Genomic DNA, 20,515 nt, shown 5'->3' on the forward strand with positions numbered 1-20,515 from the left:
GAAAGCACAGGTGTACAGGTGTGATGGTTCATTCAGTTACATCAAGAAAACATTTTTTACTTTCTTTACAACGACCAACTCCATGTAATGAGTGTTTTATTTCAGGTTTTGTTTGGAAAATTCTCATAAATAAATAGAAACCTAAGAGAACCTCCTTGACGCTCGTCGTGGCCCCGCCCACAACCAAAGGTTGACTGAGGACAGGACTGGACGGTCACGTGTCAAAATGAGGATTTCTGATGTCTTCATGTTTTTGGAAACCATTTAGATTCTATGCAACAATTTGTAAAAACAAACATTTTATGTGGAAACAAAAAAAAGCAGAAAAAAACGTGTTACTTTTAAGAATCTATTTATTTATATTTTCATGCAATAGCCACCAAAATATAAACATGTATTGAAAAGCACATGTTTGATTCCTCCTCAAACACCTCCAGTCATCTGATCTAAAACCAGTCTACCAAAACATTTGTAGAATTAGGCTGCATTTAGCTTTATGTCAAGAATTTAGAAGCAAAAAGGTTTAAATTTGTTCAAAAAGTATAAATAGTTTTAGGTTAAATATAGTGGAAATACTAAAAACACCTAAAACTAGCAAAAGAAGAAAAAACTACGGTAACTGTCCCGTCTCATCCGTGCTGGGATTTTAGGACAAAGATCTAATATTAACCAATTCTATTGATCATCATTGACTGAACTAGAAATAATTTAGGTTTTTTCTACATTTTGTACATTAGATCCAATCAGTGATTTCATAAAGCTTTGCTGCATGATCGTCGTCCCCGGGACTCCAGCTCTTTCAGAATAAAAGCACAGGGTTATCACAGCAGCACTGAGGTCAGCAGACTGTAGCGGCGGTTCAAGGTCGTGTGGCGCCGCCCTTCTTACGGATTTGACAGTAGATCATCATGGAGAAGATCATGCCGAAGATCTGCAGAGAACACAGAACGGAAAATTCATCTGTGCAGGAAATACATCAGATCATCAGGCTGAGAGAAACACGTTCTCCAGCAGCCGGTCGACCTCATGGCTTCAGTCAATTCAGGTCTGCTGTGTTAAGAGGGATCTGCTGCCCTCTAGAGGTCAGAACGGAAACCATTGGAGGTCACACATCTTCAGCTAAAGCAGGAGTGTCAAAGTCAATCACACAAGAGGCCAAAATCCAAAACACACCTGAGGTTACAGGCCGAACGGGATAAACGTTTATTGAACACTAAAACTACAATTTAAAACTTTAAAACCGTAACTTTTTAACGTAACTATTAACTAGATATATAGCATTACCTGATAATGAGCCTGTACAGTGTTGCTGCAGTGTATACATTTCCCAGACTGGGATCAAAAAAGGATCTTTATCTTATAATGCTAGTGTGGATGGAGGAAGCTGAATTTAGCCTCTGAAGATGATAGTGATAATAGCTGAAAATGCTCAAATTAATAGCTAAAAACACTGAAGCTGATGGCCAACTAAAATATTAGCTAAATGCCAAATTAGGTGTAAAAAAAAAAAAAAAAAAACCTCAGGTTAGCCTAAATTAGCTAGCATGTAGCTGAAGTATTAGCTAAACAACAAAATGGACACAAAAATATAATTTAAAAAGCCTAAATTAAGCAAAACAGCTAGCGTGTAAATATTAGCCAAACTTCAAAATGGGCAAAAAAATAAAAATAAAAAAGTTCAAATTAGCAATAACAGCTAACATGTAGCTTAAATAGGGCTGCACGGTGGCGCAGTGGTTAGCGCTCTTGCCTCACAGCGAGAAGGCCCCGGTTCGAATCCCGGCTGGGACCTTTCTGTGTGGAGTTTGCATGTTCTCCCCGTGCATGCGTGGGTTTTCACCGGGGACTCCGGCTTCCTCCCACCGTCCAAAAACATGCTTCATAGGTTGATTGGTGACTCTAAATTGCCCCTAGGTGTGAATGTGAGAGTGAATGTGTGTGATTGAGGCCCTGAGACAGACTGGAGACCTGTCCAGGGTGTACCCCGCCTTCGCCCTTCAGTAGCCGGGATAGGCTCCGGCACCCCGCGACCCCGAAAGGGAAGAAGGGGTCTGGAAAATGGATGTAGCTTAAATATTAGCTAACCTCTAAATAGTCTAAAAGCTTTTTTTTTTTTAAAAAAAAGCCTAAATTAGCCAAAACAGCTAGCATGTAAATATTAGCCAAACTCTAAAATGCGCTAAAAAAAATCTTAGTAAATGCCAAAATATTCCAAAAAGCTAGCAGAATAACAATTTTAAAACCGTTCCTTTTTATCATAATCATGAATAATAAAAAGTCAGGAATATTATTCCAGAATAAATCAACTTAAACCTTAAATAACTTTCAATATTTTACTCTCCATAAAAATATATTTTGTCAAAATTCTACAAGTTAGAAATGAGCTCAAGATAACATCGGGTCATTATTAACAATAAAATAAAATGATCTGGAGGGCCGGATAGGATCCCCTGGAGGGCCACATCCGGCCCCCGGGCCGAGGCTTTGACACATCTGGATTAAAGAATCCGATCTGATCCGATCCCGGAGCCGTTCTGGGGCCGGTACAAGCCCTGCTGTCACCAGCAACTCACCAGGATGGCGGCGATGGCGAAGGAGATCCCCAGCACCACCTGCATGTTCTGCTGCATCAGGTCGATGATTTTAGTGGAGCAGGGCTGCAGATTGAGACACAACAGGTCAGTCAGCCGCCGTCACTCATCGACGGCCGGTCCGCCGCTCCTCACCGTATTCTGGATGCCGTTTTTGCAGTCGGTGGTGTCGGTGCCGTTGCAGTAGCAGGAAGGAGGAGGTTTCTCCCAGTCGCCGGGTCCGTTGATGATTCCACAGCACTTCAGCTGGAGGGAGAAAGACGGATCACATCATGGATCTGGATCTACTTCCTGACTGGAGCATGTGCGCCCCCTGTGGACATCTATGAGACTGCAGAGTCTGATCTGATGGGGAGAGACGACTTCTGCAGAACATTCTACTGGGTTTACTCTGCCTCAGTACGGTGGCCCTGAAGACCAAATTCAGGCAAAAACACTCTAAATATCACTATGACATCTAAAAAGGCAAACCTTGTAGAAATCAAATCAAAATTCCAGAAATTAGATTCCTAAAATAAAAAGGTTTTGAAAAACAAGATTTTTAGAAATCAAAATGAAAAGTAATAGAAAATGTAACGATGGAACTTTGGGATGTCACTGATGGTGTAACATCCAGCATCACTTCAGACTGAATGACTTAAGTTGAAAAGATGAACTAACAACCAATAAGGGATGACTCTTATTGTCTACCTTCTCCAGTTTCTTATTGGGATTCAGTTTTATTTATTTATTTATTTTACTTTTGCTTTCCAAAAAACATTTATTTATTTTTCCCCCAAACGTTTTGGTTTCTATGAAGCCATTTTTAAAATCAGTTTTGCATTTTATTAAAACAAGCAAAACAATAGGATTATGATGGTTACTTTGTTTTTGCTGGGAGTGATCTCTATTCTCTATCATCTATTGTTCATCAGTTTCCATGTCTCTGTTGGTGCAGTGTGATTCACGTGTTGTTCCTCTTTCTAGATTCCAGCTTGATCATCGACGCTCCTGTACTTGGCCGTGGACCACGCCTCTGGCTCGTAAAGAAAACTGAACTGAATTGAATTTGTTGGTGTGATTTGACCTTCAGGGCCACCATACCATGGTGCCTTTGAGCAGCCGAGTCTGTAACCGACCACTCAGACCTTTTCATCCACAGACCACTTTTAGAAAGCAGCAGAACAACAAACGGAAATGAAGTTCAGGTTCAATTTCAGAATCCAAGTTGAAAGATAAACTTTAAAAAGTTGAAATAATTTGTGGTTGAGTTTGAAAAAGTCTAAAAGTTTTTAAAAAGCTGAAGTTTTCAGGAGCAACATCAAAGGTTGCTGAGATGTTGAAGCGTTTACGCTCCAATACGCTAGAAAAAAATCTATTACATTTTTAAGAAAAAAAGTTTTTTTAATGAAACTTTCAAAAAGTTGGAACCCTCAGACATGCAGAAAACTGAAATGTTCTCTCAAAGAGTAATTTCTTCCTCGTCTGCCGTACCTTGGCCTGCAGCGCCTCCAGGTCCTGCTTCACCGATTCCGGCTGTTTGGTCAGAGGAGTAAAGTCCTGCAGACGCTTCTTCACCCAGTCATTCACCTGCAGGCCAACAGGTCAGTTTACACCTGAAGACAGGTACGGAGGTGACCAGCGGTCACTTCCAGACTCACCGTCTTCTCGCTTAAAGCTCCCAGAATTCCTGCTGCCAGGAGGAGGATGAAGATGAGAAGGAGGAGGATGAAGAACTGAAAGAACAAATGCTCATCAGAGGAGGCTGCTGTGCAGGTGAGTTCGGACTCAGAGGGCGTGGCCTGAGGAACCTACTATCAGCAGCATGCAGGAGCTCTCCCTGTAGGCACCGTAGCAGCCCAGGAAGCCCAGGACCATGATGATCGTGCCGATGGCGATCATCAGGTCCACGCCAGGAAGAGCGGAGTTGGTCAACTGGAAAGAAGACGACAAAATGTTTTTTTTTTTGTCATTTAATATCAAAAACAGACTTTGATGAAGATCCCGCCCACTTATACCTGATTTGCATCTTTGGTCACTTTCAGGTAGATGCCGACCCCGAGTATGACGCAGCCGCAGATCTGAGGGGAGAAGGGAGACATTTGAAGATAAATAAGGCGCCATCTGTTGCCTGACTAGAGTACTGCAGAAGCTGGCATCACTGGAAGAGATTGGGGTGGCCAACCCTGGTCCTCAAGAGCCTCAACCCTGCCTGTTTTCCAGCTCTCCCTGGACTGATTGATGGTGACAATTGAAATCAGGTGTGTTCAGTCAATCAGGATGTGGAATCATTTACGTCAACTAATCAGCAGGAAGCTGGTCAGGGAGAACTAGAAAACAGGCAGGGTTGAGGCTCCTGAGGACCAGGGTTGGCCACCCCTGTTCTAGAGGCTCAGGTGGAGAAAGGAGCTGCTTGTTTTAAAACGGAAGTAAAGTTCAGCTGCATTTTATTTTATAACTAGAAAAGTTGCATTAGCTTTGATAATTCTAGTGTGAATGTGGTTACTGAGGGGCTCAAGCCGTTTACTGAAGCTGCGGAAGTAATTTGCTAAAAACGCTAATGCTGTTAACGTCAGGCTAACGTTGCTTAAATATTTCAATATATTAAACCTCATTAAAAGGTCAAATCAGCCAAAATGTTGGCATGTCGCTAAAATATTAACTACACTCAAGACGAGCACCCCCAAAAAAGAAAATCAGTAAATATGAATAAGTCAAAAGTTAGCATATCGTAATATTATTAGCTAAACTCCAAATCAACCTAAAAAGATGGGGGCCAATTAGCAATAAATAAATAATAGGCATGGTGCTAAATTATTAGCTAAAGTCAAAAATAGCCCATAAAACCTCAAACTCAATTAGCCAAAAATGTTAACATGTTGCTAAAATTTTAGCTAAACTCAAAACTGACTCGGAAAAAAAAAACAACAACATCAGCATGTAAAATATTCGCTAAACTCAAGAACAGCCCAAAAACTCAGAAGATGCTAATGACTTAAAACCCTTAGTCTGTTGCTAAAATATTGGCTGAACTACAAAAAATTACCCAGAAAGTCTTAGTGGATACTAAATTAGCCAAAAATATCAGCATGCTGTGAAAATATTAGCTTAGCTCAAAATTAGTCTTAAAAACGTCAGTAGCATTAATGTCCGCAAAATTGATTTAAATTGTTGCCATTTGAAAAGGTCGCATTGGTACGGTGGGCGGGGCCACAAGCTCCCGGCTCCGCCCCATTCCAAACAGCTGGATAGCTCTGATACGGATCTCCATTTCTGTTGCACCACTAACATTAGAGGGCTCTCAGATATGGCCCCGCCCACTACTCATTGGGGAATCTTTAAGCTCATAGCAGTGAAATCTGAAAGAGAAGGTCCTTCAAAAACATCATTTTGGTTTTAAACCGTCAGTAAAATGAACAGATAAAGGGTTAAAATCTCTTTTTTTATGAGAACAACTTTGAAGAATCCGACTGTGGTTCCCTTAGACTGGAGGATTTCAAACGTTGGTTTTCTGGTTTTCCTTTATGATCAGAGTTAGTGTGGATTGAACGACCTTCCTGTTGACCTTTACAGCTTCTGTTAGTCATTCATTGAGAAGGCCTGCAGACTTTGGCGTGACCCTGAAGGAGGACGTGGATTCATCTATGAATGAAGGCCGCCGCGATGTGAGCGCTCATACCGACCACACCCTGCAGCCCGATTCAGTGACTCATTCCACCCATGACGATCAACACCGCCACTCCTGCTCTACCAGCAGAACCAGTACAGCCGCCGAGGCTCGATGGATCCAGTTTCTGCTCAGCATCTGTTTGCAACAAACCGGAAAGATACAGAGAATCTGCGCCTGATCCTGGAGAAAGATCTGAAGTTTTCATCAGGAATGGAGTGAGTTCCTGCAGGTTTGGGTTGTTCTTCGGCTGCAGCGTTTGTTCAGAGAGGAGCTCCTCATTCAGACGCTGCTGTGGAATAACCTGCAGAACGGCGTGTTTCAGAGGCCACACCTCCCTACGCTGAAACCTGGAAGGTGACCTTTGACTGCAGCAGTCCTTCTGGAGGCGCAAACATTCACCAAAGTCAGCGGAGCCGAACACAAAACCAGAGATTTAGAGAAACAAACGCCTCCAAAGACGGAAACTGTCTGTACATCTCACTGTGGGAGTTAGTTAGTTCAAAGTAATCCTATATTACTTTTAAGTTACTTCCTCCGATACGACAAAGAACAGCAGGTTAGAAGTGACTAAAGAACCTCTTGCAGTGATATCAGGGCATCATGGAGTAATATTTACTGGTTCCAGTTACTCACTACAGACCAACAGGACTAAACGTCACATTTACGGAGTCTGTGCATCCAAAGTGATGGATAAGAGTCATAAAACTGAAAGTGATCCATCAGGACTTAGAGCAGGCTGGTCGGCCCATCTGGTTCTGAAGGAAGTTTTATTTTGGAAAACTACTGGATTCTCTCCACCACATCCGACTCGTGTGGAGTCGCTCGGTCTCCTGTTAAAATCCACCTTTAAACTAAACTGAAACCCCCAAGAGAGGAAATTTTAACAACAAAACATATTTGGAAAGTTTGTTTCACAAGAAAAGAGGAAACGGAAGAAGAGTCTTTGACTTCAAAATAAAAGAAATCTGTATTTGACAGACAAAAACCAGGAGTTTTTACTCCAAATATGGATTCATCGTTGCAGAATATCCAGCAACTGGCTGTCTAATGTTAAGAGTTTGGGGCGAATAAAGTCCTTAGAACGATGAATTCATGTTTTATTTAGAATATACCAGTTTGAAGGATTTTTCTTTTTTTAAAATCCGTCTCACCTTGAACTCAAACAATGCTGAAGTTGGTGTTTGACATCTATGGAGCATCGAAATCAAAGTCTAGGAAATCTAAAGTTTAAATCCGCTGGACATGATTTACAGATGATGAAGATACATTTTAGCCTCAGAAGTTAAAGAACACTTGAGAAAAGTAAAATAAAAGTAAGAGATAAATGAGAATTCATCTTTGACCAGGACGGTCCATGAAAATATCATTTGACATCAAACAGTCTGAAAAAGTTATTAGGTCTCGGTTCCAAACATTTAATTTGGGATATTTTTCCATCAGAATTCCTCGTGTTGACGAGCTTTGACCGGTTTAGTCAGCTGTGACAATAATGCTGGAGTGAATTATTTTTGCTGAAAGTAGTTGTGAAGTTTTTTGCTGGAAATGGTGACAATTTAATTACTGAAGGGATTTGATGAAAATGCAAAAGCTATTTGTAAAATGTTACATTTACTAGAAGACTGGAAATTTCATTGAAGCTGACCTAGATTTCTGAAAAGTTGTAGCAAAATTCATTAAAAATCCCTAATACATGCCGATTTTTCAAAAATATTTAAGTAAGTTTTGCTTAAATCTGAGCTAAACCACAAATTAGCCAAGACAGCTAGCACATTGCTCGCTAAACTCCAAAATAGCCTCAGAAATAGCCTAAAAACTTTAGTAGATACCAAATTAGACAAAAAAGTTATCTTGTCGGTTAAAAAGGAGAAAAACTCCCAAATGGCAGAAAAATCCTCAGCAAACTGAATTAAACTCTAAATTAGCCTCTAAAAACCCAGTAGATAAATTAGCCAAAAACGTTCCTCTGCTGCTAAAATAGAAGATAACTTTAAATTAGCATAAAAAACCTCAAATGAGCCAAAAACGTTAGCATGTTGTTAACATATTAGTTAGACTCCAAATTTGATGAAAACATAAAACATGAATATATTTAAAGCTTGTTGCTAATCTCCTTCAAATGTTGACATTTGAAGACTTGTTCATTTCCTATGAGACATATTTTACTAAATATTTCAAAATCTATAAAGTTCATAAAGTCTTAATCTATTTCTTTGGTCTTTTACTCTGTTCATGCTGAAGTGAAACCCGTAACTCTACAGGGTCTCATTTCAAAACCATGAAACTCACAGACCGCAGGAAGTGGGCGTGGCTACATGTGATGGAGACAAACAGGTTTAAAAAACTCAGAACTCTGATTGATGTCTAGTTTCTATATTAGTTTGGAATTGTTTGGAGTTGACGGTTAGATTTCATTAAACCGGTCTCGGTTGAGAAGTTTCCTTGTGAAAATATTGTCCAAACCAGATAAACTCCACTTCTACAGGTGAGATCATCTACAGATCAAACCGAAGGATCACCCACATCCTCACAAACCCAAGGATTTAAACCAGGTCGGGTCTGAAAGCAGCTCGCCTTCGTCCAGCGGGGACAGCCCCTCCCTCACATGAGAATTCAGCTTTTGTTCCCGATCATGTCACAACAGGTTCTTGGGTGGGACCCCCCCCTCCCCCCTCCACAGACCTAATCTCAGAGATCAGCTCATCCTGTCTCTGTGTTCACACTGTGTCACTGATGTGATCTGCTAGAGAATGTGTGCCCACGTCGCTGACGGAGTCATGTCCATCCGTTTGTTTACTGGAGGAGAATGTCGGTTTCTGCTTGAGAAGATGTCAAAACCTGGAAGAACGCTTTAATGGGATAAAGATTTCACTCATTTCAATCAAAAACGATTCCTTCAAATCTGCTGCGACTACGCTCCTGTGAGAGTTTCTGATCACTCAGACGCTGTGACCGTTACTTTCTTCTCTGAGTTTGTCTTTTCAACAAACGCTGCAGAAACACCAAGTTAACTACTTGTTTCAACATGTTTTACACTTCACATGAGACAGAAACTATATATTTAAACTCATAATTAACATGAAATGTGTCATTCTTGTTCTGATTGTATTTGTTCATAGAATATGAATAGGGACTGTTGTTGCTCCTAAAATACAATGTGTGTGTGTGTGTGGGGGGGGGGGGGGTCCTTAGCCATACTTATATACACACACCCTTTAAAAAATTTAAATAAATAGGAAAATACACACTTATTTTAGGACGGTATTTCCAGTTATCAGAGCAGTCTCCCTAAACTGGAGTGTTTTTATCCAGTTTTAAGGTAAAATTTTGTCTTAAATGATAAAACATCACATTTATTTAAAAAAATAAAAACTGGAGTTCAACTGGAGTTCTATTAGCAGGTTTTTCTCTTCTAACACAAAAACATGTTTTCCATGATTTATTCACCTTGTTGCGTGACAGACGTGTTCTTTGGTTCAGTTTCTGTTCGGTTCTGAGCCAAACCAAAAACTGGTTCTAACTGAAACATTCAGTTATAAACATGCTATATTTCTATAATGAGTAACTGACATATAAACATGGAGAGTGGGCGGGGCTACTGAACATGGAGACAAACAGGTTACATAACCGAAGCGTTACGTTAAAAAGGACACAGCTGTTGTCAAAGAGAAGAGTAATATTTGTATACCAACGGTAACACTAAAGTACATGTTGATCAAAAGTTTAAGTACATGCTAGATTGTAGTACAATTCTAAGTATAATTCAAGTATACTTAATGTAAACTTATGAAATGTCTCTTTTATAAGTACTAAAAAGTAAACTAAAATTTTACTATCTTAAATTTACAGAAAACACACACAACACTACAAGTATGTCTGAATTTCTTCACTATATAGTACGTTTGATATTTCATAGAACTGTCAAAATCTACAACTCCAAAATCCAATGCCCTTGGAATGGCGTGCACTGAGCTACATTTGCAAATATAGACCAGAATGCATTGCGGTCGACAATTTTTTGCTCAAAAAATGTGTTTACATTTTTTTTAATAAACATTTTTATCATCAGGACACTTGATATCGATGACGTCATATCCGGTAGAAAAACGAAAGATAAGTAGCCAAGAATGTCCGGTTTGCTTTTAAAGTCCAGGAAACGAGAATGTTTGTTTTTTTTAGTAGTTATGGATTATGGCGAGGACATAGCCTACATCTTTTAGTCATTTTACTTTATAAACAGCTACAAGCGCCTCTTTCTTTCAGTGGATAAACAAAGACGGGAATACTGCCCCCTGCTGAATGGGGGTGGGAATGTCTGCCCTCCAGCATGGAAACACTGAAGAAAAAGGAGCTCGGCTAGTTTCAAAAACGCAATGAATGAATGTTTAGAAGTATTTGAGCTTAAGCACGGATCAGTACGGACTGATTCATGTGTTCTCCACTTCATACCTGAAGGATGATGACATGAAACTCCTGAACACGGCCTGAGGCAGAACCAGGTTTCATATGTCCTACATGTCATGAAACCATGCTGATTTTAGTTAAAGTGCAAATACAAAACCCTTAAACTGGACATTCTCAAAAACCACATGGACTCTAAAGAGTCCCTGACAAACCCTCCGGGTCCTGAAACAGTCTCGGCCCCAGATCCAGTTTTTCCGGTTCTTCACTTGTTAAAAGCAAACTGGTTTAGGATTTCTGCCTCTGAACAGAATGGTCAAAGAAGGTTCCCAGAGTCAGTCAAAGAAGGACAACGTCCTCAGAAATCAACTTCTCTCTAATAAACAGGCAGACAGCCTCCAGGACCTCTGACCCCACGAGGAGCAACCGCTTCTCCTCAATCATCCCTGAACCTCAACACATAATCAGATCTGGAGAGCTGCAGCCACAGCCTGAAGCTCGTCCACCTCCTCAGAGCAGACCTTCAGACACTCACCCAGAAGATGAAGTTGAAGAGGATGAGGAGAGTCTTGACGCAGGTGTTCACAGCCATGATGATGGTTCCTGCAGCAGCTCTGAATGCAGCAGGATTCACAGCAGCTCATAAACCAGCCTCACCTGTTTCCATGAGGGCGGAGCCTCCTGACTCCTCCCACGACTCCTCCTTTCATCAAACACCTCCAGCAGGTCTGATCTGAGATCATGTTTGTGCTCAGACTCCTGATGGAAATCGTGGAGACTCTGTTTTCAGCGACTCGAGGAGACGCTCCGTCCTTCAGATCAGCTCCGCCGGTTCCTGACCCTCGTCCATGTTTGAGCTCATTTCCACATGAAAGGAGGAGCAGGCTGACCTCCTGGTGACCTCCAGCCCACAGAAGCAGCTCTGCTGATTAAATCTGTCAAACCCCAAAGATGATCTCCACTGAAAGCATCGGAACAGGGAGCAGCGGCCGACCGTCATCTCCGCCCGCTTTGTTATGGAGCTGAGATTAAAAAATATAAAAGAAAAAACAGTGACGTCAAAAAAATGTTATTTACTCGTTTGTAGAAAAGACGTTTTAAATGGTTGAACTCTGCAAGTTTTATTACATTACAGAAGATATATTTAAAAAATGCAACAATTAAATAAGAAAACTACAATTTTCTGTCATTAGGACAAAAAATACAAACTTCTGTCAAACTTTTTAACTTTTAAAAGACATTAAAGCTTAAAACTTGATTAAGTACAGTTTTCTGTCATCAGGTGATGTGGATTCATACCTGCAGTTACTCCACCTGGCCACTGGGTGGTGCAAACAAATAGGTTTGGCAAACAATCTCATGATCTATTTTGAAGGTGTTTAAATAATAATCAGCCAAAATCTAAAATCCTGAGTCGTTTTCTAGAACAGTTTCTGGAGGAGTTCATCAGAAATTTAGCTCAGCAGCGTAAGCCTGCCCCCATTTCCCATCATCTATTTATTTACACGTTCTCCTGTTAGCTTACAGCTCCTTACAACTCTAAGCTAACATTAGCGGCAGCAATATCGGAGCTATCCGGTTGTGATCCTGGATCCCCCCCCGCAGGCGGTAGATCCGCTCACTCCTGTCAGTGAGGAGATGATTTCATCCTAAAGATGAAGAAGTGATAACGATGCAGATGTCGGCCAGTTCCACTCTGAGGAGAACTGGTGTTTCTGATGACGAGTACGATTCCAAACCTAACTGTGGTTACTGATGACATCACGCCAGACGACAGTTTTTCTAGCGGTCAGACGCGTTTCAGATGCTCACGACTTCCATGGCCTTTAAACAGATAGAGGTCAATAAAGGTCGAGAGCTTCTTTAACTGCATCAGTCTTCAGTGTCATCAGCTCCAGAAGACAAACCAGCTGGAGATCTTCTACAGCCGGAGTGTCAAACTCAATCACACAGGGGTCCAAAATCCACAACACACCTGAGGTCGCGGGTCAAACTGGATAAACAATCATTGAACACTCTAAAACACAGGTGTCGAACTCCAGGCCTGGAGGGCCGGTGTCCTACATGTTTTCCAACCAACCTGCCTTTGAAGCTCTTTATTGGCCAAACACACCTGATCCAGGTAATCAGCAGCAGATGAGGCAGGATTTCTGGAAAACTAGCAGGACGTCGGCCCTCGAGGACTTGAGTTTGACACCCCTGCTCTAAAACTACATTTCTAAAACTTCAGTCAAGAGAGTCGTCTGTCCTGTAGTTTATGCAGCTCAAAGTATTCAACTATCACACATAATCCTACAAAATAAAAGCATGAGGTGTGTTTGGGAACTCAAACTGGGCAGCTGTGGGTTCTGGAGGAGGTTCTGGAGGAGGTTCCTGTCTGTTGAGGGGTTTGGATTGGAACAAAAAAACACTTCTTAAAAAACTGGTTCTGTTCATCTAGATAAGATCTAAAACAAACTCGAGCAGAAAATGTCCAACAGTTAAAAACCTGCTAAACAAAACTTTTGAATATTTGATTGAGATGATGTTCAGACCAGGGCGGGGCATGAAGACTTCAGACTGGTCCAGAAAAACCCTGATTTGAAGTTTTCAGTGCAGAAACTCTGATCTTCTCAGTAGAAATGCAGAAGTCTTCAAGGCTCCACGATCTGTCAGAACTGAAGAGGAAAAACACTCAGAAGCGTTGGTCTGGTTTGTCCTTTCTGGGCTGCTGTAGATCCAAGAGACCCAGACGGTTCTGGATCGTGTTATTGGAAGGTCCACAGAGCTCTGAGGCGGAGGAGACCAGGACAACAACTTTGGATTTTAATAGTGAAGTAACTCCAAAGTAAAATGATCTTTTAGACCACAAATGGTTACTTTAAAAAATATTTCCTTAAAAGAAGTTTGTAAAATTCATATAAAGATGTTCATTCAGTCAGCAGGTCGTCCGAGTGTTAGCATTAGCCGTCCTATGGAAAATCCCATTATATGTTAGCATTAAGCTAGCAGACTTTAGCATTGTGCTAACGCCCGGTCTCTACTTTTATAAATCGACTCAACGTTAGCATTAGCTGTCCAATGTGAAATCCTATTATACGTTAGCATCAAGCTAACTGAGTTTAGCTTTATGTGTTGGATCAAAATCTACTTTTACGGATCGATTATTGATCTAATAAGCGTAGATGGATTCAGATCGATTCATTTATTTTATCAGCCCAGCCCTAGTGTTAACACAGCTCTAGGCAGTCAGGTGCAGTTCGATTAGAAATGTCAGAATTAGTCCTCATCAGGACAACACAATCCCAAGCAGATCCTTCATTCTGTCCTCAGACCTTCTATTCCACAGGAGCTGTGCATCAGCGTCCGCCTCAGGTTCATGAAGAACAATGTCTAAATTTCAAGATAACTTTCTAAACGGTGGACACGTGTGAACTAGACTTTCGGATCTTCATGTCTGAAGTATTCACGGAGTCTTTGTCCTTCAGTTAGAATGAAACTTTAATCCATCGTTTTCTTCAGAAAAACGACGCAGAACATGAAAAAAGGCAGAATCCAAACTATTTTCTTTTTAAAACAACCACAATCAACAGAACTACCTGTAAACCATCAAACTCAAAAGCAAGCGTTGACCTCGGCGACCCCGTAGGACGGTCAGTACTGGGTGCTGAAATGCTGGTTGACTTTGTCCACAGTCACACAGACCACCAGGCTGTGGACCAGGAACTGCTTCTGCTCCGTCAGCCACACCAGCTTCATCCTCACCTCGCCGTCGGCGTGCTGGTGCTCCATCAGGAAGTGGTCGCCGCTGTAGTAACAGGACTCCGCCTTCGCCATGCGGGCGCTGACGGGGGAGCTGAGGCACCAGAAGGGTTTCTGATGGATGTCCAGGAGGGTCAGAGTCAGGAAGCAGCAGTTCTACGCCACAGATGGAGGAGAGGAGGAACGCTGTCATTCAACACGCTTCCAGAAACAGAGGAATGATCGTGCAGCGTGTGCCGTGTCGTACTTCCACGACCCCCAGCAGCTCCTCACTCCTCCACGGCAGCCCGATGCCTCCAGACAACAGGCGGTGCTCCAACAGGCTGGTCCTGCTGATGAACCGCAGCTCCAGCAGGCGGCGCCGCTTCTCCACTGAGCAGTAAAGAACAGGAGAATGCAGGGAGGATGGCGCTTCCCGAGTCCAGTCACAGAGTAATCAGATTACCTGGGCGACAGGACAGCTGGCGGAAGTGACCCAGCATGATCTTGAAGCTGGCGTTGTGCAGAACCAAGTGGACGGTGTAACCATGGAGGCCAAACTCAGGGTCTGAGTGGTCGGCGGGCGGACGGTTCACGGGCTCAAAGTACGGACTGCAGGGAGGGACAAAAAGCTCTGAAGAGGAAAATAGGGGGGGGTGGATTGCTTTTGCTTTTAATTTCATTGTGCAATTGGGTGCAATGACAGAATAAAAGATTCTATTCTATTCTATTCTATTCTAAAATCATGAACACGTTTAACACTCATGTTTTAAAAACAGGATCTTATTTTCTTCGCAGAACGACACTGAAGATGCAAGGAAGTTTTGACTTTCGATCTTATATTTGGTCTGGTTTCCTCTGATGGGCCTCTGGGATTTGGTAGATGTGAAAACAAATATGAACTCTAGTCGGCAAAAAAACAACAAACTTCAGTCCAGGAAGAAAGATCTGTTCTACAAGGAGAGGAGGACCAAAGAGAGGAGGACCAAAGAGAGGAGGACCAGAGAGAGAAGGACCAGAGAGAGGAGGACCAAAGAGAGGAGGACCAAAGAGAGGAGGACAACCATGGGAGGAACTTCTCCAGAGATGACCATCAGAAGACTTTTGGTTTGAGACTCTTCTTCCTGCTGTTCCATTCTGCACAGAACCGGTTCTGGACATTAGAACCCCAGATAAATAGATGTTAGAACCGCGGGTTTGGTCTATCTCAGCCTGTGGTTCTGTCCTGAGAACATAGTGGACACGTGTAGGTTCTGTGCCTCTGGGTTTTAAAGAACTCCCAGAACTGGGACCTCTGTTTCTCTCTGAAGCAGGTGAAGCTGAAAACAAGTGGAGGGAGGAAGTTCTGGTTCTGAGTTCTGCTCATTAGTGAAGGAAGGATGAGAGAACGGATCTGCGTCCATCTTTGTTCTCTTGGGTTTTTCCTTCATGCTGATATATATATAATATTCATTGAGAGGGAGGTCCCAACTGTTAGTTTCGAACCCCCAATTTACGTGCTCAGCCTGTTTTCCTATTGTCTATTTCTATCAGTTTGGGAGTGGGTGGGGAGAAAGGGATGGGTGAATTGTGGGCTGGTCTGGGGAAGGGGGCTTTAATTTTAATTTTTGTGCCTGTTTTTACATTATTTATACTGTTTTGCTTTTGTTGTAAAGCACTTTGTGTTATTCTTTTATATTCTTTTATATATTTGAAAATATATAAATAAAGATTGATTTGATATTTGGAGCCGAGTCATCAGGAGGAACTCAGACTCAGCTCCTCCTCCTCCTCCTCCTCCTCCTCCTCCTCCTCCGTCTAAAACCAGCCCAGTCTGGTTCTGGAAGATCTGAGAAGACGATGGATGTTTGGAAGTTCTGGTTCAGTTCAGAATCACTTCGGTCTGAAAGCTTCTGAGGAACGAAGATGCTCTCCTGTTTGTTTCACAGCAGAAACAGAAGCACAAAAATGTTGGAAGATCCGACAAACGGCAGCACTTCAACGATGTGATGTCCACGATTTAAAAAGACTCGATTCTAGCAGAAAAGCTGCTCAAAAACAGAGAACAGATCAGAGCTGACATGGATCTGAGAAGACTGCCGACATTCAGGAATCTTTCTGCAGATCGACCTCGAGCGTTCCTGAACTCACCACACCGGAGAGCCCAGCAGACTCTTCTCCACCAGCCTGTGGAGGTGCAGGCTGACCATGACGAAGGCCACTCTGTTGTTGCTCTGGACACAGACACAGCGAGTCAGACCCGGATCCTCCGGCCGGAGCAGATCTCCGCTCAACTCACCCTCCACACCCCCAGCAGGACGTCCGGAAGCAGCAGCACCTTGATGAGGTCGTCTGCACCCACCAACATCTGAGGGTCGGTCTGCATGTCCCGCCTCAGGACCAGGGAGAACCAGGCGGCTCTATGGGTAAAGGAATGGATTATCTCACCTGAACCTTCAGATCAAAGATCTCAGTTTGAATCCTGAACATTTCCTGCACCTCCCAAAGACCTCAGCGTCGCTTCTACCTGCAGCAGGTCGGCTGAGGATCTCACCTGCAGCTCCTGAAGCTCCGCCCCGCCTCCTTCCTGACTCCGTACACACTGATGCTGCAGATGCTCTGGAAATGCAGGACGCTGCGGCAGCTCCAGGACACCACCACAGACGACTCGAAGAAGCTGGCTCGGTTCTGATCCAGCCGGGTCTTCTGTCCGGAGTGCTCCGTCAGCGCCAGCTCCCAGCTCATCTTCAGGTTTCTGAGAGACACGGACTGTCATATAAACTACAGAACAAACAGGAGACGCACATCTGACTAAAGCTTGACTGTTTTTTTTTTTTGTTTTTTTTTTAATACTGAAAAAAATTGGAGAAACTTAAAAAGTAAAAGCTGCTGCAAAAATGTCTTTTTGGACAAATAAATGTTAAATTTACAAAGAACTTTAAACAGTTTCATAACAATAAATCAGTTGACGGACAGCAAACAAAAACTATTACTGATGATTAACTCATAACAAACTCAAAAATGATGTAAAACGTTTAAAAAACCCAAAATGTGATTTTATAAAATAAGAACCGCTGGAAAAAAGTGGAGAATCCACTAAAAAACTAAAAAACTCCTGAAGAACAGCAAAGAACCCACTGAAGATCTTCTGAGCTGAAAATGGAGACGCTCAGAAGTGTGTGGAAGCTCCGCCTCCTACCTGAGGACGGCCTCCGTCTGTTGGGGCAGGCTGGTGTGAGGACAGGTCTTTCTCAGGTCTTTCCTCCACTTCTCCATGTCCTGCTCTCTCATTCTTCTGAAGAACTTCTTCTTCCAGCTTCCTGCCGAGTGAGGCTCCTCCTTCACTGCTGGCGGCGAAGGGGGAGTGGCTAACTTTGGTTTCCATGCTGGACTTTCAAACTCTGACGTGTAAATGTTTCGCCATATGAAGCTGCAGGGAAAACCGACGTCCAGGTTACCGATAGCAACAACCACGTCTGACCGAGACGAGCAGAAATCCAATCTAATCTGATGTTTTCAGGAATTAAAAAAGCTCTGCTCCTTTCTATGACATCACGACTCCATCATCCCTCTTGGTGGCGCTGACACACACATTAAACTGGACCTGCCAACTGTGAAACGCGCGTCGTTTCCTGCAGCTTCCCCGTGTTCGTGTCTGGACTCACTCGTCGTTGGCGAGTCTGTGGAAGAGTGTGCTGACGTGGCTGACGCAGATCAAGGAGGACGCATCCAGGTACGACAGGATCTTCAGCAGAACCTCAAACGGCAGCCTGAGAAGATGAGAGCGTCAGCTGGAAAACGGCTTCTATGCAGATGACACCAGCTTCTGATGGAGAAAGATCTAGAAATGGATCCACTTTAATCAAGCAGGAAAAGGTTCAACTAATGTCGTTCGATGTCAACAAACTTTATTTCCTCTGTTAGAAATCCCTGAGTATAAATTTGTAGCTGGTTATAGAGGTGGCTTTTTTTGAGAAATGCGAGATGGCGGTCTCGTCCTGAGGTCAAAGGTCAACAAAGCTTTGGTTGTGGTCATGTGACTGTATAAGAGAACTGGACTGAGCGTGCGTGAGTTGATAGAAAACGCCTGACTTCCAGCACCAGCGAAATGAAGCCAACTCAGTCGCCATTATTCCACAATATGGACGCTGCCATTCGGAGCCAGACGACAGTAAGCACTGATTTGTCCGACTCAGGCGGAATTTCTATGGCAACTACTGACACCAATCAGGAGTGAGCTTGATGGATAGCCACGCCCCTTTCACTGAAAGCAGGGTAATGGGCAAGCGGAAAATTCCAACTGCGCAGCGATCTCTCCTGAGATAGTAAAAAGCGCTATATTAGGATCTACATGCTTATTGCATTTATAAAAGGAGAACAAATACTGGATCTTATGGTCGAGAGATGGAAAACTTCAGAAACTGCAGTGGCTGTTTTGATAGAACATAAAGTGAACTAAAGAGAAATGCCTGGAAATCGATTTTCGTTCCAACATTTGGGAACATTTTAAATCTATTTTTGTTAAGATTTTACCCTTCTGGACTTTGGGTTAAACATTTTCTGCAAGATATCCTGCATTTTTTCTGATAAGCCATAAAAGCAAAACAAAAAATAAAAAAAAGAAATTTCAATTGTGCTTATTTAATCTGTTTTATACATCAAAATTAAGTTCAGCAAAAATAAATCTCTCACAAGTAGACATTTACATATGTAATTGGTCGTAAATTCCTGAATTATTTCTCCTTCTATGGACATAATGTGGATGTAGCCCCTTTTATTATGGCCTTTTTACATATGTCTGAGTCTTTTCCTCCACTGGGCAGATTGTCTCGCTGCCATATTTGAAAATACCGCTCTCCTATTGGACCAGCACCCCAATATTGTGAGAAAATTTAAAAATTCTCAAATTTCACACTTTTCCACAAGATGGAATCCATCCCGTAATAACTCCAAAACATTTTTTTATTTTATTTTATTCATATTTCTGACACGTGTTTTGTTTTTAATGTAGTTTTTTTAAAATATTTTTTGAACCCCATAAAATAAATGTTCCCCCCAAACATGCTGTGATGTCATCATTTTTCTGGGGTGGGAGGAGTCACTACGCCAACATTTCATTCTGGGTACTTAGCGCGTGCAACTTTGAGATAGTTTTAGGGTGTGTGTAAAGGATCAAAGTTTAGCTCAATGACGCAGTAACAAAGAAGAAGAAGAAAAGAAAACGGCCTCTGCGCTCCAGGACTGCAGCGGGACATGATCTATCAGCCAATCACAGACGAGAACGGCGCCCTCCAAATGTAGCACAAACTGCTAGCTGAGCTTAGCTAGCTTACCTTTCCAGAAGGTTCTCCTCGGAGCTCGGTTTCATTTGGTTAAAATCTTCCATCAAAACCGAACAGCATGAGTCAAAACTGAAAGAAACAAACAATTTTTTTTAACATTTTCATTCGTTTAAACGTGATCCGCTCGAGCCCGTCACCTGCTCTCCTTCACGAAGCTCTGCTGCTCCGCGGTCTTCCTGCTGCTTCCGCTGAGCGGAACCGAGAAGCTTCGATCTGGACCGGGTCTGCTTCTTCCACGCATTTGTTGTTCTGTTGCCCCTATACATTGTGCAGGATTTCTCTGTAAACACTCCAATAAACTCTGAAAAAATTGCCCTCTTCCTTTTGCCGTCGCCATGGTAAACCCGCAACTTAAATCTCACGGCTTCCGGGACCTTTCATAATAAAAGCCATTTTCCTCCAACTAGGACAACCGGGAGATGATGGTCCATGTTAATCTGCGTAGATGTTTAATTAAGCATTCATTTTGCACGTAATTAATGTGAATAATAATAATTAAATGATTAAAAAACGAAATCAAACAAAATAAAGTTTCAAATGTGAAACTTGTCTGTAGAAAATTTCTTAAAATTCTCTCCACAAATTTTTTTAGGGAGTTATGAAAAAGCTAAAGTGTGTTAGTTATTACTTTTATAGAAAACAAAGTGAAATATTGTAAAAAGAGGAAAATAATTTGACCAAAAAGAGCTTATCAAAATAAATGTCTACATGAAAAGATGCTAATCTTTCATGTGAGGCTTTTTGACTAAATTCTTTTAACGATTAACCTTAAAGCAACTAGTTAATTGATGATTTTAACTCTGGAAAAACACAAGTTCCCACAGCCTCAGTCTTTA

At 42.2% G+C, this 20,515-nt stretch overlaps 2 protein-coding genes across 3 annotated transcripts; both read right to left on the reverse strand.

Annotated features, from left to right (window-relative positions):
- Window positions 1–335: 335 nt before the first annotated feature.
- Window positions 336–11,310, reverse strand: tspan9b (tetraspanin 9b). The gene is made up of 8 exons (XM_024287189.1): window positions 11,174–11,310; window positions 4,589–4,651; window positions 4,386–4,505; window positions 4,232–4,306; window positions 4,065–4,160; window positions 2,727–2,837; window positions 2,574–2,657; window positions 336–931 (listed from the first exon to the last, which is right to left on the reverse strand). The coding sequence occupies exons 1-8, from the start codon at window positions 11,228–11,230 to the stop codon at window positions 860–862; spliced, it is 678 nt and encodes a 225-aa protein (XP_024142957.1). The 5' UTR covers window positions 11,231–11,310; the 3' UTR covers window positions 336–859.
- Window positions 11,311–13,274: 1,964 nt separating this feature from the next.
- Window positions 13,275–20,064, reverse strand: LOC112155505 (F-box only protein 15). Of its 2 annotated transcripts, XM_024287176.2 has the most exons (11): window positions 19,817–20,064; window positions 19,671–19,748; window positions 18,003–18,107; window positions 17,537–17,767; window positions 16,892–17,092; window positions 16,637–16,757; window positions 16,489–16,571; window positions 14,825–14,970; window positions 14,627–14,751; window positions 14,383–14,535; window positions 13,275–13,295 (listed from the first exon to the last, which is right to left on the reverse strand). In XM_024287176.2, the coding sequence occupies exons 1-11, from the start codon at window positions 20,014–20,016 to the stop codon at window positions 13,290–13,292; spliced, it is 1,449 nt and encodes a 482-aa protein (XP_024142944.1). In that variant the 5' UTR covers window positions 20,017–20,064; the 3' UTR covers window positions 13,275–13,289. The 2 variants fall into 2 exon arrangements, with proteins under 2 accessions (XP_024142944.1, XP_024142936.1); XM_024287168.2 differs by lacking the exon at window positions 13,275–13,295 and having other exon boundaries at window positions 14,101–14,535; window positions 19,817–20,063.
- Window positions 20,065–20,515: the final 451 nt, after the last annotated feature.

Source organism: Oryzias melastigma, linkage group LG23 (genome assembly GCF_002922805.2).
Source record: "Oryzias melastigma strain HK-1 linkage group LG23, ASM292280v2, whole genome shotgun sequence".
Lineage (NCBI taxonomy): Eukaryota > Metazoa > Chordata > Actinopteri > Beloniformes > Adrianichthyidae > Oryzias > Oryzias melastigma.